At 37.0% G+C, this 16,278-nt stretch overlaps 1 protein-coding gene across 1 annotated transcript; it reads left to right on the top strand.

Moving 5' to 3' along the window:
- Nucleotides 1–1,735: 1,735 nt before the first annotated feature.
- On the top strand, nucleotides 1,736–13,977 carry PLRG1 (pleiotropic regulator 1; the record flags this gene model as incomplete). Its single annotated transcript, XM_010012378.1, has 14 exons — nucleotides 1,736–1,842; nucleotides 2,058–2,200; nucleotides 2,933–2,986; nucleotides 3,466–3,559; nucleotides 3,933–4,023; nucleotides 4,216–4,317; nucleotides 6,484–6,576; nucleotides 6,945–7,094; nucleotides 7,215–7,316; nucleotides 7,818–7,920; nucleotides 8,518–8,626; nucleotides 9,906–10,045; nucleotides 12,432–12,625; nucleotides 13,592–13,977. Coding segments are annotated over 14 exons (1,542 nt in total), but the record flags the coding sequence as incomplete, so codon positions are not given.
- Between the last annotated feature and the right edge of the window lie 2,301 nt (nucleotides 13,978–16,278).

The following is a 16,278-nucleotide window of genomic DNA, read 5'->3' as shown; positions in this document are numbered from 1 at the left end:
GCCCGTGAGGGGGCCGGGCCGCGCGGGGACCACCGAGCACCGCAGCGCACCCGCACTTCGACCTCGGTATGAAAGCGCCGCTGTCGGGATGGACCGCGGCCGTCCCTTCGCCTTCCCAGCCCCTGCCTGCTCCGCCGCGGAGACAGCGAGTTGGGCGCCGATGTGAGGGGTGCGGGTCTGGGGCGGGAGTAAGCAGCGGGCAGCAGTTTTGCTTTGACAAACTTACGCCGGATACGGAGTTGGTGCTGATCTGGGAAGAGGTGCTGTGATGCCCACCTCCAGTGACTTACTGGGCTTGTTAGCTGGCCAAGGAAACGGAATCTGTCCTGTGAGGGCTTGGAAGTGGAACTGGGGAGAAGGCCACTGGTTTTACAGGCCGTGGAATAGTTACTATGGGGTGAACTTCATGCACTTCTAAAAGCAAGTAGTCAGGAGTGCATAAGAAGATGCAGACACTGCTGTTCCATGCAATGCTATCGTGGTTTTTTTTTACGGAAGAGCATTTGTCAGAAAATATTTGTAAATGCTTCTTCCGTACTGGGGAGGAGTTATATTAATTATCTCTTATTCGTGTAGTGATTTCAACAGCTGCTGTTGTTGAATAGTAACTAGCTACTATTGTTCTTCCCTCTTTCTTCAGATGCATGAAATTCCTAATCCTACTCCACATGTTTTGGTTTGGGTTTTTTTTCTCCCACTTAATAACTGGAGCTTATAGGAGTTCATTGAGCCAGAGCAGAAAACTTTATGTAGGTTCTACTGAGTTAGGAAGCTAACAGCCACTGCACAATGGTTTGGTGAGTAGACAAACAACTTCCAGGGCAGGAAGACAGAACCTACAGATAACTTAATGGCAAAGCACCTGTGTAATGAGTCTTAAAGGCTGGACAATTGAGTGATATCCAATGCTGAAAGTTATTAATGTAGCTTCCAGTCTGTTGCCATTGTTTGTGTGACATTGTCATGGTTTAAGCCCAGCCGGTAACTCAGGACACACAGAACATAGTCATGCAAAGAGTCTGGGCTTGTACCTAAGCAAGCAGGCTCAGATTTCCAATGACTTTTTTTTTTTCCTTTGGGAGGAAAATATTAATAAAAAATGAATTGTGCTGTTGATAAGGAAATAATCTCTATAAGTTAATAGCTTTTTGACTCTGCTTGTTAATTCCTGAATATGAATTTTGAGTATGTTTTGCTTACAGTAACAAGCAAAAATTAGAAAAGGAAAACAGGTTTTGTCAGGTTGGATCCCAGGTTTTCTCTCAGTAAACTGTGCCATGCTTATGTAAAGTGCCACTGTGCACAGAAACTGGTGATTGCTCTTGTTCCTTTTATGGTGGTAGTAAAATAAAATTTATAGGAGTGTTTTCAGAATTGGTTGTTTTATTGCCTACTTATACAAACAGAATTGGAAAGGGCGAGGGAGAAAAAGTTTGCACACTCATGGAGTTGTCGTGTAGATACCAGTGCAGAAAGCTTGATCAAAGTTTTTGGCTTGCTTTTTGAAATCTTGGCAGTTTCCAAGAAAGGGAGCGTTATTTTGAGTAAACACTGAATTAAAACAGCTAAACTTAATTTTTTAGTTTCCAAGAAGAGTGGTGGTTTCTGTGACCTAAATAGCGCTATGTTATCTAATGGTACTGAATTCTGGAAATCGCTACTCGGTTTAATCTATGTTTCAGTTTTTCATGTAATTATGTTCAAAAGTATTTAAATGTTCTTTTCTTTCACTTAGGAAGTCCAAAAGCATTCTGTGCACACGCTTGTGTTCAGATCTTTGAAGAGGACTCATGATATGTTTGTAGCTGATAATGCCAAGCCTATCCCGTTAGATGACGAAAGGTATGTACTGCACTCAGTCAAGTTTTAACCTATGCTAGTGATTGCTCCATCCAAGTCAGAAGTTCAGATGCTTCTGTAGAGTTAACAGAGTAGTCTTGAGGGAAGAAATATACCATAGTCATAAAGTAAGTTGTATAAAACCTCTCAAATCTTTCAAAACTTAGTATCAACAAAACCCAGGCTTTATTCAGGATTATACTTTACTGTCCCAACAGTCACAAAGTAAAGATGGCAGTCAAGCTACGTACGGAGTATGGGTCAGTATTACACATGCCTACTCTTAAGGAAAACTTGAGAGAAAAAGGAGGCCCAAACACCGGGGATCCTTATGGACACAAACAGTACTCTGGAAATCAAGGTTAGTTTGCTTTTAGGGGTGTATTTGTCCTTTCTTTTGTAACAGCCTCACTGATGTAAAATCCAAAGAATGCAGTCCAGTGTTAATCCATTGGAAATAAATGTGGAAATCAAAATACTACTTTTTTCTTTTTTTCTTTTTAATTTTTTTTTTAAAGTATGTTTGGTTATATATAAAATCTGTATGTAATAGGTAGATCCTGTATGGAAACTTCTCTTCTGAAGAGTGGCAAATGCCACCTAATTTTAGTTGAGATTTCTGTTTTTTTTCTCAAGATAGTTTATTTGGAAGTATTCTGAAAATGAAATATATTGAGTGATAATTAAAAATCTTTTAAGAAAAACCTTTTTTTTTGATACCACAGACAACCAGTTGTCTTTACTAGCTTACATTTCAGACACCAGTGCTATCTGCGTACTTGAATCCTTTTCCATAATAGCTGCAACAAAAGGCATCTTTGGTATGATTTTTCTCTTGAGAGTCCCTCTTGATAACAGGTAGCCTCACCATTTAAAAAATGTTTTGGTTTTGCTTTTTGTTTTTTTTATTATTGAGTTTTATAAAACAGATATAATCGGAATAAATGAAATGAAAATAAAATTGTTTGGGTAGTACATTAGAAGTGATTGCTGTTTTTTTCTGCTGATGTTTTCCTTTATTTCCTGATGGGGTGCATCATTTGCAGTGCAGTATGAAATGTTATTATTAATACAACATTTTGTTGCTCTTCAGGGCAAGAACTTGAATATTTGATAACTGGCACACATCCATACCCACCTGGGCCCGGTAAGTAAAATTCTATGTGTCTGCATTTTTTGGCTTCCTGTAACAACATGGTATCCTCCATCCCAGCAGGAGCAGGATTCCTCTTGCTGTGAAACCATACCTCATAGTAGTGGGAAATGCAATTTAAGACTTTTGTAGTATTGATGCAGAATGTTTTGTGGCTGATAAGTAGTATTAGGATTTAGGTACAGATGCAGTGTCTTCTCACTGAACCTCAGTGGATGTGAGCTTGCTGTGGGGCAGCCATTCGTTTCTGTGAGATTTCACCTCCTATGGTAACATTATGACAAAAATGTTCTAGAAATCTCCTCTTTGATATTGTGGTCCCCTTTCTCTGGGAGATATTGCCCTGAGAAAGAGACATTAGGATCTAATAAATTTGTGGTGTTTGGTTCTGTCTGCTCTTGGAAGGGTTATGTTTCTGTGTTGTTACATTAGCCATCGCTAATTGTCACTGCTGTTTTGTTATTTTTTTCAAGGTGTGGCTCTGACAGCGGATACTAAGGTCCAGAGGATGCCTAGTGAATCTGCAGCACAATCCTTAGCTGTGGCACTTCCTGCTTCTCAATCCAGGTACTGCTCTGTTACTTCATTTTAGCGTGTTTATCTACAGGAATTTCAAGGCAAAATACTAAAGTCAGGATAGGAGCTACTCTGAGTATTTTGAATGATCTAATTTATGAAATGTTTAAAGAAACTACTTTTAGTGTGGTCAGGCATCATTTTTCTGTGCACTTCTGTTTACATGGAAGAGAAAAAGTGAGGCTTTGTTTGTGGGTGTCTTTTACCTTGAGGTGGTCAGTCACAGGAACAGGTTGCCCAGAGAGGTTGTGGAGTCTCCATTCTTGCAGGTGTACAACACTCAACTGGATGTAGCCCTGTGATAACTTATTGATTAGTAAAAGAAAGTTGATTCCAATTCATCAACCATTTTCATTCAACCTAGGTTGGATGCAAATCGGACAGCTGCTGGCGTGGGTGATATTTACAGGCATGCTGGAATATCTGAGCGTTCACAGCCTCCCGGGATGTCTGTGGTGAGTTGCACATCTAATGTGAAAAGTATGTAGTGTTCACCAGATTGCTTCTGGATACATTTGTGTGTTGGGTGGAGATCTCCTGACTGACTAAACTTAATCAGGGTTGATATGTCAGAGCAAGAAGGCTTTAGATTTTAGGCAAAGAGGTAAGTTATAAAACATAAGAGTAACCTTCCTTTTGACTTACAGGCTATGGTGGAAGCTGGTGGAAACAAAAATTCTGCATTAATGGCAAAGAAGGCTCCAACCATGCCCAAACCTCAGTGGCATCCACCTTGGAAACTGTATAGAGTAAGTTACAAATGTGTGATGTGAACATGCACATAAAAGTAAATGAATATTTTATGTTCTATGAAGACCTCAAGGCATAATTTTCCTTCTCATTCACAAAAATGAAATAAAAAGAAAAGTGATCACAACTAAGTTGAATTCCTTAAATAACAAAGAGGTTAGATTACAAACATCTTTCATTCTATTTGTTGAATTACTTTGTGAACATTGTGAATTTTACCCTTATGTAGGTGTAGCTGTATTGTGATAAATTCATTTTAGAGTTTGTTTTTTCTTTTCTAGTCTGATTCTTTGGTAGAGGAACTCAAAGGCAAGGTGCAAATTTTGAAACTAATAACATATTCAAGAAATACTGTTAATGCAATGAAATTGTCTCCAAAGCCAGGCAGTCACTGAGTCAGCCAGACTTCTTTTACTTGATACGAAAATGGGGGGAAAAAAGCTGAATACTTAAATTACAAATTATCTCTGTGGTTTAGATTGCTTGACTTCTAGTTTTGTTTTTGAATTACTCTAATTTTCCTTTTAATTTTCTTAGGGAGTAATAATAGCCATTCTCCCCAAATCTGACACCATCTTTAAACATTTTGGTGATGCGTATGGCAAGGGAGCCGAGTTGAAGAGAAAATCTCTAAGCATGTGTTTTTGTTCAGATCTTTTTAACTCTTCAGGTGCATCTGTTTGAATGTGCACTTTTTTTTTTCCCCCAGAACGGCCTGATTCTTACTATGAAATTTAAGCAATTTCATCTTTTGTCTAAGAAAAAGTGAATATTTTAGGAATGTTAGGCTTTCCTGATACTTAAAAAACCTCAAGCTCTGGTATCAGAATTGTATTGGTTTAGCACTGTTCATCTGAATGTAGCAGCACATTTAGATCTTCAGAGGAGTCCTGAATGCTGTATTAGTCATGAATCTTAAATTACTTTTTGAGATTAACCTTAAAAAAAACCCCAAACCCAGAACACACTTAAGCTGAAAGGAATATATAGGTTTTCTAAATACAGCAGTATTGGAACATGCTCTCTATAAAAATCAAGGCAAATGCCACTTGAAAAAAGCGCCACCAAAATAAACCCATGAGAAATTTAAGGTAAACAAGTGAAAAATGCCTACTTGTTAAGGAGCACTTCCTTTTCAGAGAGACTGGAAGTACGATTCAAGTGACTGTACTAATTTTACATGTAAGCTGTTTTAGTGGAAGTTTGCTGTAAAAATCCTTGCTTTGCATGACAAAAGCTTGTTCAGAAATAAACCATAGCTGAAACTCTAAATGTGGGTTTTCTCTTACCTGTTGCTTAAGATACACATTTTAACTGGTCTTTCTAAGCTTGTTTTGAAGTCATTTGTGAAAGGTGGGGACCTAAAATAGGTCAGATAAACTATTTCTTAGATTTCTCCCCTGGAAATGCTTATTTCTGTTCCTAGATTAGGAAGAAATCTAGACAGCTGTCTCAAATGTGGCTGTGGTCTCACCTGGTCAGGAGAATCCACTTTAGCTTTCTGAAGTATTTCTGCCTAAACTTCTGTTGTGTTTTACATCTTTTAAAATGAACCGTGTGACAGTACATGAAATATGACATCCAGTGAAAACAAATACGGGGTTTGATTTTTAGCTGTTTGACTTCAGAGAAATTAAAGACATAGAAAAGCTGCTGTAAACAAGCCATGTGTTGGTAGAACTTTCCTTACGAGATCTGTCTCCAGCATTTTGTTACCAGAAAGCTTCTGATGTATTACCCCTTATTTGGGGAAAAGGAGGTGGTGGTGTGCTTTAGGAAGTTATTATATGACAATGTGATTTAATAGCCAAGATTGTATATAATTGTTCTTTATTTTTGTGTAATTGGTATGCAGCAGCATAAGGAACTTGTGCTTAAGAACAGTCTTTCTCTGCAAAGCCTCAAGTGTTATGGATTTACAAAGGATTTGAAAAAGTTGCATACAGGAATAGGGTCTTTCTGTATTGCACGTTCCCCAAGTCTGTACGACTTGTAAATTTTCAGTGGTTTCTTCATTTAAGTAAAGTTTAAATCAAGCCCCTACTTTTTGGGGAATATGCATTTCCTGGTGAGTACTAACAAATTCCAGTGTTGGGGAATGAAAGTTACTTTGGCAGATATATATGTATTATTTCTGATTTAGAAAAATTTTTATTCTTTCTAAGGTTATCAGTGGTCACCTGGGCTGGGTGAGATGTATTGCAGTAGAACCAGGAAATCAGTGGTTTGTTACTGGCTCTGCTGACAGAACCATAAAGGTAAGAAGTTGGAAGAAATCACTGACAAAGTTAGGGGGGCTGTTTTGTTTTTTTTTTTTTTCTTGTTATTTAAAAATGCTTTCAGCCCTTGGAAACAACTTCTTGCCATTTCTCATAGAATAATTGCTTGCAAAATAATGAACTGCAGAACATTTTTTTTCTTTATCACCTAGTCATAAAGGATTTGTGGAGTACTGCTACTTCTTGAGATTTCATTTATTACATGGTAGTAGCTGGAGAGGAAATGTCTATGTTACTGTTAAGTTTTGATTTACAATGCAGCAGGATCACTTACATCTGGGCTGTTTACCCAGACTGTTCCTGGGTAGCTTTTAGCTGTCTATCTCAAAATACTTGTTTTGATGCAGATCTGGGACCTTGCTAGTGGCAAATTGAAGTTGTCTTTGACGGGACACATCAGTACTGTGCGAGGGGTGATAGTAAGTGCAAGAAGTCCATACCTCTTTTCTTGTGGAGAAGACAAACAAGTGAAATGCTGGGATCTTGAATACAATAAGGTAAGCTAGTTTCTTTAATTTGAATTAATTGGTAGTGGCAAATATAAAAATCAAAGCATTTAGAATATTCTTTCAAATATCAAGTTAGTGTGTATGCGTTCGTTTTTTTTCCTCATCTAGGTTATCAGGCATTACCATGGTCATCTCAGTGCTGTCTATGGTTTAGACTTGCATCCAACAATAGATGTACTGGTAACATGTAGCAGAGACTCAACAGCACGAGTAAGTATAGCATTGTTAGGTTTTAACATCTTGATATGTGTCAGTGTGTTTCAATATCTTCCATTTGTAAAAGTTAATACTTAACAAAAGTTAACATGAATCAAAATGAAAACACTAAGATGATTTATTTTAGCTTTGTCTTCAACTGTTGATAAAACTGAAGCCTAAATACACAAAAATGCGCTGTTACAGTTTTCTTAATTTAGTGGTTAGACCTCATAGTGTATATATAGGATTGCTTAGTATTTAGAAGGGTAGTATGGTTTTATAGTGACTTTAAATTATCTGTATGTCTAGACAGTGGCAGGCTTCCTGCTTCCCTTGCAGTTTTCCATCTGAGGCAATTGTGTGATGAATTGTTGGATGAAAAACTACAACCTAAATACCATTGTTTAATCTGTAGAACTATGGCAAGGAATTCATGTAATCAATGGCAGTGCCTAAGATACATTGAATGCTTACCTGTTACTGACCTCTGACTTGCTTACTGTGAATTCATAGATCTGGGATGTAAGGACAAAAGCCAGTGTGCACACGCTGTCAGGACACACAAATGCAGTAGCAACAGTGAAGTGCCAAGCTGCAGAACCACAAATTATTACAGGTATAGTGGGCATGGCTTCACAAGTAACACAATTGAAAAACCTAATAATTATCGTATATGTTCATTAATTATGTGAGGTTCATAATGCAATTCTTGTTAGTTTACTTAATTTCTCTTATTAGTTTTCTGTTGAAAATAGTCAATGCCATGGTTATTTCATACTCTTAATGATATTTTTAAGCAAATACAGCTGTGCATTGCCTGAATATTTTTCTGCACTTTCTTTATTTCTGGTGTTTACATTTTCTGTTGTATTATGAATTGAGGCTTACCTTTTCTGTGATATTTCACAGTTCTCCCAAATTCAGTTAAGAAGTGTCCAGTACCATGGTTAAATATTATGTTTATCTTCTTTCCCATTACATAAAAATCTGGCTTTGCTGTGTAACTTAGCTCTTTAATTTCAAACTGTGTAAAAAGACTATTACAACCCAGCATCTTCCTCGTCAAAGGTGGCATTTAATACCATATTTTTGTAACAAGCATAGTATTTGTCTCTTTCACATAGAAAGCTTTGGCTGCCTTATCAAAGTAATAATAAATAACAAAGCATCAATATGATGGTTTCTACTATTTTTTATTTTCTTTTCACTGTAGGCAGTCATGATACTACCATACGGCTCTGGGATTTAGTGGCAGGAAAAACTCGTGTTACTTTAACAAATCACAAGAAATCTGTTAGAGCAGTAGTGCTACACCCAAGACAGTAAGTTTTCCTCATTCTTTTACACTTTCACAGTTCAGAACGTTGTGTGGTGACAGAAAGCCAATGTGAGTGACGATTTAGAATGGTAGGGCACAATAGTGTGAAAAACGAATGAGCTTTGAATGCTGTAAAAAAATTTATATGTCAGTTCTCAAATACCTTTAACTACATTGACTGTGCTCCCCAGGCATTGGTGTACATTAGCAATCTTGAGAATGTCTTACATCCCACAGAATTTCTTACGTGTGTGCCTTTGTTGAAGTCTTTTGAAATCGGTGACACAGTAAGGCTAATAATAAAGATGTAACTGAATGATTGTTAGCAGACAGTGAAGTAGGTTTGTAGAATGGTACATGTGTGAATAATGCTAAAGGAGACAGGGATTAATACAAAGTGGGGGGTTTGAATATGTGGTTCTCTGCACAAGACATTTCAATCTAACTGGTCTTAAAAGAAACTTGTATTTAGTCTTTGAAGGAGGTGGTGTTGGAAGTGCTCTCAATTTAGCGGCTATATTTTGATGCATCAACAGTTGCCTCTTCGGATAAATGCCAAAAAAAACAGTGCAGAAAAGGTATTCACATAGAACTGCAGTACTTCTGCACCTCTAATACTTTAAAATTAAATTCTGTTGGTGCAGAAATTCAGAATCTTTAATGTGAATAAATTCTGACCAATCTCTGTGTCTTAAAAATTGTGAAGGCCTTATGCTATGCATGCTAGCTCTACCAGAGAAAAACCCTGTAACTTCTTGTAATCTTGTAACTTCCTGCACATGTTAAAATGAGGAAATTGATTATTTTAGGGTAAGTCACTGAAACAAATTCTCTTTCATAGTTCACCATTTTGCGGTTCTTTATCCTTGGTTGCATAGTTTTGAAAGACTAGCCAATAGTGGGAGTTTTTTTGTTTGGGGTTTGCTGCTTTTTTTTTTCTCTGGTGCATTTGCTGATGATGCACTTATACCTGAAAATTTGCCAGAATAACAATTGACAAGAACTTAATGTGCATTTCTTTAATATTTGTTTGCATATTAACACTCTATATAGCATAGGATTTGTAAAACTTAGGTACTCTGTGGAAGAGAAAGGAAACAACAGAAATACGTAATTCGTGACTTCATAAATTTGCTTCATTTTATGTGAAGTAACAATGTCAGAAAAGCAGTTCTAGTATTAAGTGACTTTGAAGCTAGTACTGAACAGCAGTTTCAATGAAGGATGTTTGCTATCCCTACAGCTGTTTTGAACTTTAACATACTGTGCTTATTTTCTTTCAGTTACACATTTGCATCTGGTTCTCCCGATAATATTAAGCAGTGGAAATTCCCAGATGGAAACTTCATTCAGAACCTCTCTGGTCACAATGCTATTATCAACACACTGGCTGTAAATTCCGATGGTGTTCTGGTGTCAGGAGGTAAAAATGAGAAATACTTGTTTGTATTTCCCCTCTCCACTCCTCCACAGTGGTTGGAGATCCTCAGGCAAAGATGCTAACTGAGCTCTCCTTTATCTGGGCCTATAAACCTGCTACAGCATACAACTTCATTCCATAGTCAGTAGGGCCACTTTTATCTTCTTGGATGTTACTGAGTTGCATGCACAAAAATATATTTAATGTGCTGCAGGGAAGAGGTTTCCTCTTCTCAGTCGGCTGCTGCTGCAAGGCTCCAGATTTCATCCTCTATGATCTCCTGATCATTAGTTGTCCTCTCAGGAGTGGTGTGAAAACTGGAAGCTGCCTGGGAGACATCTGGTTCTTTGGCTGCTCTCTTGTATCAACTTGTTAGTAACAAGTTGATACAGTGAGATTGGATAGAGGATATAAAAACATCTTGCCAGAGCTTGCTGTACCATTTAAATCTGAACTCTTCTCTGGTGTTTATGCAGCACAAATACAGTGTTTCTGTTGTCTCAAAGCTTCTTGCATGCCTTTTCTGATATTACCTTGATCTGTTCAAAAGATTGATGGCTTCATGTCCATTGATGTCCAAATTTTATTGTGACTCAAACCCATGTTTACTCAGCAATATTATGTGTTCAAGCATCTGGAAATTGAAAAAATAGCTTCTTGGCTTCAGTGCTTATGGGAGAATTTTGTGTCTATTGTAACGATTTAACTCTTTCACTCAAAAGCTTCCAGAATTCAATAATTATCTGATACATCAGAATATTGTTAGAGGTCTGTGAGCCCCTGATGTCTTGGAGCTACTATTTTATATTCATGTATCTGTGTTGGGGTAGGAGGAGAATCCCAAATGCTTACCGTGTCTGATCATGAATAATTGTATATAAGACACCTCATTGCAGGTAGCATTTTTCTATATATTAGTTACTCAAGCACTGCAATAAAAATATTTTGTTGGAAGTATTTGTTACTAAAGCTATAATTTATGAAGCTTGAGTTCTATGTTTGTACAAGACAAAGTACATCTGTAGATGTCCAGTTGCTGGCTGGGTTTAAAACATGACAGTACACCTTCTTTCAAAAGATCTTGTCACTAAAAAAGCTTTTAGAAGTCCCAATAGGAAAATGGTGTGTTTTTAATGTAGGTGCTGTTATAAACAGGGAAGGAGTAAACTGTGGAAAAAGGAAATGCTAATTTTACAGCTTGAGAGCTGAGCTCTAGAGTAACAGTTCAAGATTGCATGGGAGGTTAAACCCAAATCTCTGAGGTCCTAGACCAGCTGCTTAATTATGAGACTGTCCTGGGGGAGCTCTAGCAGTCAGAGGAAAGTGAATTAAGAAGCCAGACTATATTGGTCCACATAACTTGCAGAGCCTGGGTTTTTGTGTCTCGGTTTTGCTTGTCTCATCTTTTGGGTAGTTGTGAACAAGGATGGGACTCAATTCATGGCATCGCACATGATAGCATAAGATGGTTTCCATGAGTTTGCATTATACTTACAAAAAACATTTCTGTGTTTGTAACCAGAGAATAACAAAAAATAAAAGTAGCAGTTAAGTTACACTGTGGAAATGTAATTGGTCCCTCTTGGTCCCATTTGATACAGTATGTCCTGTAGGCTAGGGATGAGGAGTTAAGATGGAAATGTGCTAAGCAGGAGTTGGAAGATAGCTGATAAGTCAGCTTACCCTGGTTATGTTTTCAAGTATGTATAAGGAAGTTGATGCTGAATTAAAATAAGACGAGGTTACCTTAGGAACTGTAGAAATACCCTTCTTGGTTTTCTTGTCTAGCTGGCAGCTGTGGAACAGTTCTTAATAGATCTGTTTTGGCTAGATAATGCTTTGGGAGGAGGTTGTTTTTTTTAAGTGAAAAATTGCTTTGAAAGCATCCTTCTGAATATAGAGGTCAGATTGCTATGAATACCCTGTAGCTGTTGCCAGCAGCAGTAATACTGACAGTGGTTTGAACTGGATTTGAAATAGAACCTCTGCAAACATGAAGCTATTTCCCATTGCAGACTCCTTAATGTCTGTAATGTGTTTAACAGGATGATGTCTCTGTTCAACTTTAGTGGAGCTACTGAACAGAGAGCTCGATACCCAGAATGCCAGTCCTTGCTGTGCTTCCAAAGCAACTTACTTCAGTTGCCATGTGATGTCGTGTATCATCTCTCTGGGTTATCTGATACAAAGCTGGATGAGATTCTGAAGAAGCTTCTATCAGCCTTTCTTAATTAAGAAGGGAACCAGTAGAAAATAGGAAACCTTGTAGGCTCTATTAAGCTATTCTACATGAATGTTATAGCTGATGTATTAATTAGTTGCTTATGATATTATTTTTAGAAAACTAATCAAATTAACTGGTTAAAAATACTGTGTGTGTTTGTTTCAGCTGACAATGGTACAATGCATCTTTGGGACTGGAGAACTGGATACAATTTCCAGAGAGTACATGCAGCTGTGCAGCCGGGCTCTTTGGATAGTGAATCAGGAATATTTGCTTGTGTTTTTGACCAGTCAGAAAGCAGACTGCTAACTGCTGAAGCGGATAAAACCATCAAAGTATACAAAGAAGATGATACTGCGGTATGTCAAAGTGGCTTTTTAATGTTATGCAGATCAATAAGAGACATGCACAGACTTGTGTAATCAGTTTTATTGAAGTTTGGAAGCAATATGTGTGCAACAACATTAAGAGGACAGTAGCTAGTTTCTGCAGTTCTATTTTTTTATTATATGCTATAGTACAAATAAGTGTCAGGTCCGTCAACTCTTCTGCAAAAGTCCTTTGTGATGAGGTTTAGAGAAATCTTAATGCAATGATGCATACTGCATTTTGAAGCCAGTAGGGGACTGTGTGTGGTTGTATTGATTAAAACATGGGAATCTGAAAAAAGATTACATTTGAAAGATTTATTGTACTTCTCTATATGATCTAGATTAGTCATTTGCCTTGACAATTTCTAGAATTCAGAATAGTCTATTTCTAAGCTGTTATTCTCAAATCCAAATCCATTTACTAATGGAGAAGGCAATTGATTATTATATAGCTTATCAGCATTTGTCTTCAATATAAAGGATGTAAGGATTTTTATTAAACCTTAAAATTTTTGCATTGAATTAGACTTGGAATGACTCTTAGATCTGAAGGAATAAGGAATGTTTTATCCATTTTTGCAACTGGGCAGACTGTAGATTCTGTGGCATCTGCCGGTATTGATGCTGATACTGCTGGAAGGACTGTCTCTGGAATTAGTGTTCTTGTGCTTTGATCTCTACAGTGTTGTTTGTGAAATGCCATTGGCAACCTGATTTTTGTCCTTGTTGCAAAAAAAATCCCAGAGAACAAGTTTTGTAATGTACTTCAGACAGTGGGGTGATATGAAATTTCATATAGGTAAATTAATTCCATAGTAGATTAGGTAATTACAATGTTACATGTGTCCATAAAGTATATATACTATGTGAGTAACATTTTAAAGTAAACCCTAATTACAGGTGAATTTCAAGTTAAAAATAAACCTTATGAGATTTTCCTTTCTTTCCCTTTAGACTGAAGAAACTCATCCTGTCAGCTGGAAGCCAGAAATTATCAAGAGAAAGCGATTTTAATGCGGCAGGGTACTTATACTGTAATTTTGTTTTGGCTTTCCTGAGAGTCACGTTTTGTTCTGCCTAGAACAGCAGAGCAGGAAGTCAGCTAAGTCATTGCTATTTCAACATGTTTTATAATAAATTTTATTTCTCTTCCTTTTTGTCTTTTATTTGGTGTGATCCCAGCAAACCAGTTGCAGCTGTTAACTTTCTTTTTGTGGAGCATGTATAGTTCATGAAAAGGATAGATGTGCAGGTGGTTACTTTTTTGTATGAATCTACTGAGTGTAGGTCTGAAAATATTTTGATGAGCCAGGTTTTCAGTAAGAGCATTGCTTGACTCCAAAAGTTAATTGCAAGTTAATGCATAGAAGCCATGTACTGGGAATTTCTTGATTGACACTTTTAGATTTTAGACCAGTATAGCTTACTGTACATATGCTAATTGTATACTGCAATGGAACAGTATATATACTAAATTACGGAGTAACTGAGTAATCAAGGAAGAAGCAGGACAATATAATAATAATGATGTAGTTTGCTTTATAAATGCAGCCACTGAGCACTGCCAGTGCTGTATTATTGAATGAAATAGATCTTCAAAGTGTTTCTTTCCTTAGGAAAGCTTTCATATGCAACTACTCATCTTAACTCATTTTATTTCAGAGTGGACCTTCTGTAGCAAGGACCACTGTCAAATCATATTGTTCACCATCACCGTAGGGTTAGGACCAGTTACTTTCTTTGTAGATCACCTGGTTGTTTTCTCAGTTATCCAAAACATATATGACATTACAGTACAGTTAACTTTTAAAACTGAGGTCTAAGAGAAAAGCACTTAAGTCATTCCAGCCTTAATTTTACATGTTGCTGTCTCCCCATGATCTTCTGAAGGAATTTAAAATAAACAAACATTTCTGAAAGATAATTTGTACTCCTAAAGGGACAGATCTTTCATTGTGTTTGCAGTCATATAACATGCAGTAAGCATAAAAGCCTCCTTGCTACAGCTTTTGTGATGCTCAAAATCACTTTCTTTTCATGGGGGAGAAAAGTGTTAAGTCATCAAGCCTTTCACTTGCTGGGTAGGTGCTGAGAATGGTTCTGTTGCTGCAGCATTGTTAGCAAGCAGTTCACAATAATTATTTCTGTTCTCTGCCAGTCTGACTTCTTTCAAACCTGGAATTTATGTTAGAGAAATGACAGTTACTTGCAATGTGACTTACAAAAAGCTAGTAAAACTAAGTGTTGTTTAAATTACAAGAATTTTTGTCTTGTCCTTTATGATACATAGGAAGTCATGTATTTATAATTTGAATGTTTGATAGTATCATTTTAAGGGAGTCTGTGCTGCATAAATATCTGATTTTTGGTTGACAGCTATTGTCTGAGGCATCTTTATAAAAAAGGGAGGGGAGTATTTGGTATTTACAAGTTGGATTAAACATCTTTTATTTTGATAATTTGAATTTTTCTAGATCTTTATTACAGCTGTTATAATTTTACCTAACATAATGGGAGAAAATACAGGTTGTGACTTATGTGTATCTTATACTGCTGCTAATGCTTCATTCCGGAAATCGATGAATTACTGGCATTACGCAGAAGTTTCTTGCTCACACTGAAATCCCCTGAAGGTATCCAGAGTGGAGAGAGGAATAATGCACTTGAAAAGGGGTGGGATTGTTGTGGCTTTTTGTTTGCTGGGTTTTTTGGAGGGTTGTTTTGTTGTGAAGTGTTTTGGTGTTGGTTTTTTTTTACGTGTCTATTTCTTGTGATGCTTTGGAGTCAGGAAGGGGAAATCAGAGGTTTTGGCTCACAGTTCTAGCACATCTCCTCTATAGTGGCTCTTTCCTTTAAAAACTGTGTTTAATCCACTGTTTATCGCTTTGAAGAGAGATCAAGAGAGTCTCCTGCAGAACCTCTGCCCTGGTTAAAGATTTGGTTTGCAAAAAAGGCTACTCACTGTTATTTAGAATAATGCTGCTTTTTGGTTCTGTAATAAGCTGTCCCAGTCCTAAATGTGTCTTTTTGAAAAAATTGCATTCTTTAACATTTGATTTGCATGTTCATTTCCATCCCAGCAGAGTTTATCTTCTGCTTGACAGTAATGTCAATAGCATCACATAGGTAGTACTTATGACACATCAGGATTATCAGATTTCATGTAAGTGCTTCTCTAGCGCAAAGTAAGCCTTGATAGTGAATTGTTATACACATATATCTGATTGTGTAGGATACACAGTGACATTAGATTTGTCCATGTAAGTCACAAGGTAAAGCAAAAGAGGAGGATCTGGTCGGTTGGATGTATTTTCCATTATTCTGGAAAGTGTCGTGCTACAATGTCAGTTAAAGTAATATGAGCCTAATCTCAGAAAATAGTTGTCATTTATTTCATAAGCAACATGATGTCTTCTGTATATGATTAAATAGTACACATTTCTACCACAAACCCTGAGTTTTGTTTTATACTGTACATAGTTGCACAGAAGTAAGAAAATGGTTTTTTATTTGTAACATAATTCAAAAAAGTGTAACTGGTAAAATAGGTAGTTTTTAAGACTACTCTGCTGTATACTGAAACATACATACAATGTAAGCTATGCAGCTAGAAAGCTGCCGTTTGCTGGCAGCATGTAAGT

Source organism: Nestor notabilis, unplaced genomic scaffold (genome assembly GCF_000696875.1).
Source record: "Nestor notabilis isolate BGI_N333 unplaced genomic scaffold, ASM69687v1 scaffold30813, whole genome shotgun sequence".
Classification (NCBI taxonomy): Eukaryota; Metazoa; Chordata; class Aves; order Psittaciformes; family Psittacidae; genus Nestor; species Nestor notabilis.
Note: the sequence above shows the minus strand (reverse complement) of the source record. Positions and strands in the feature narration are given on the sequence as shown.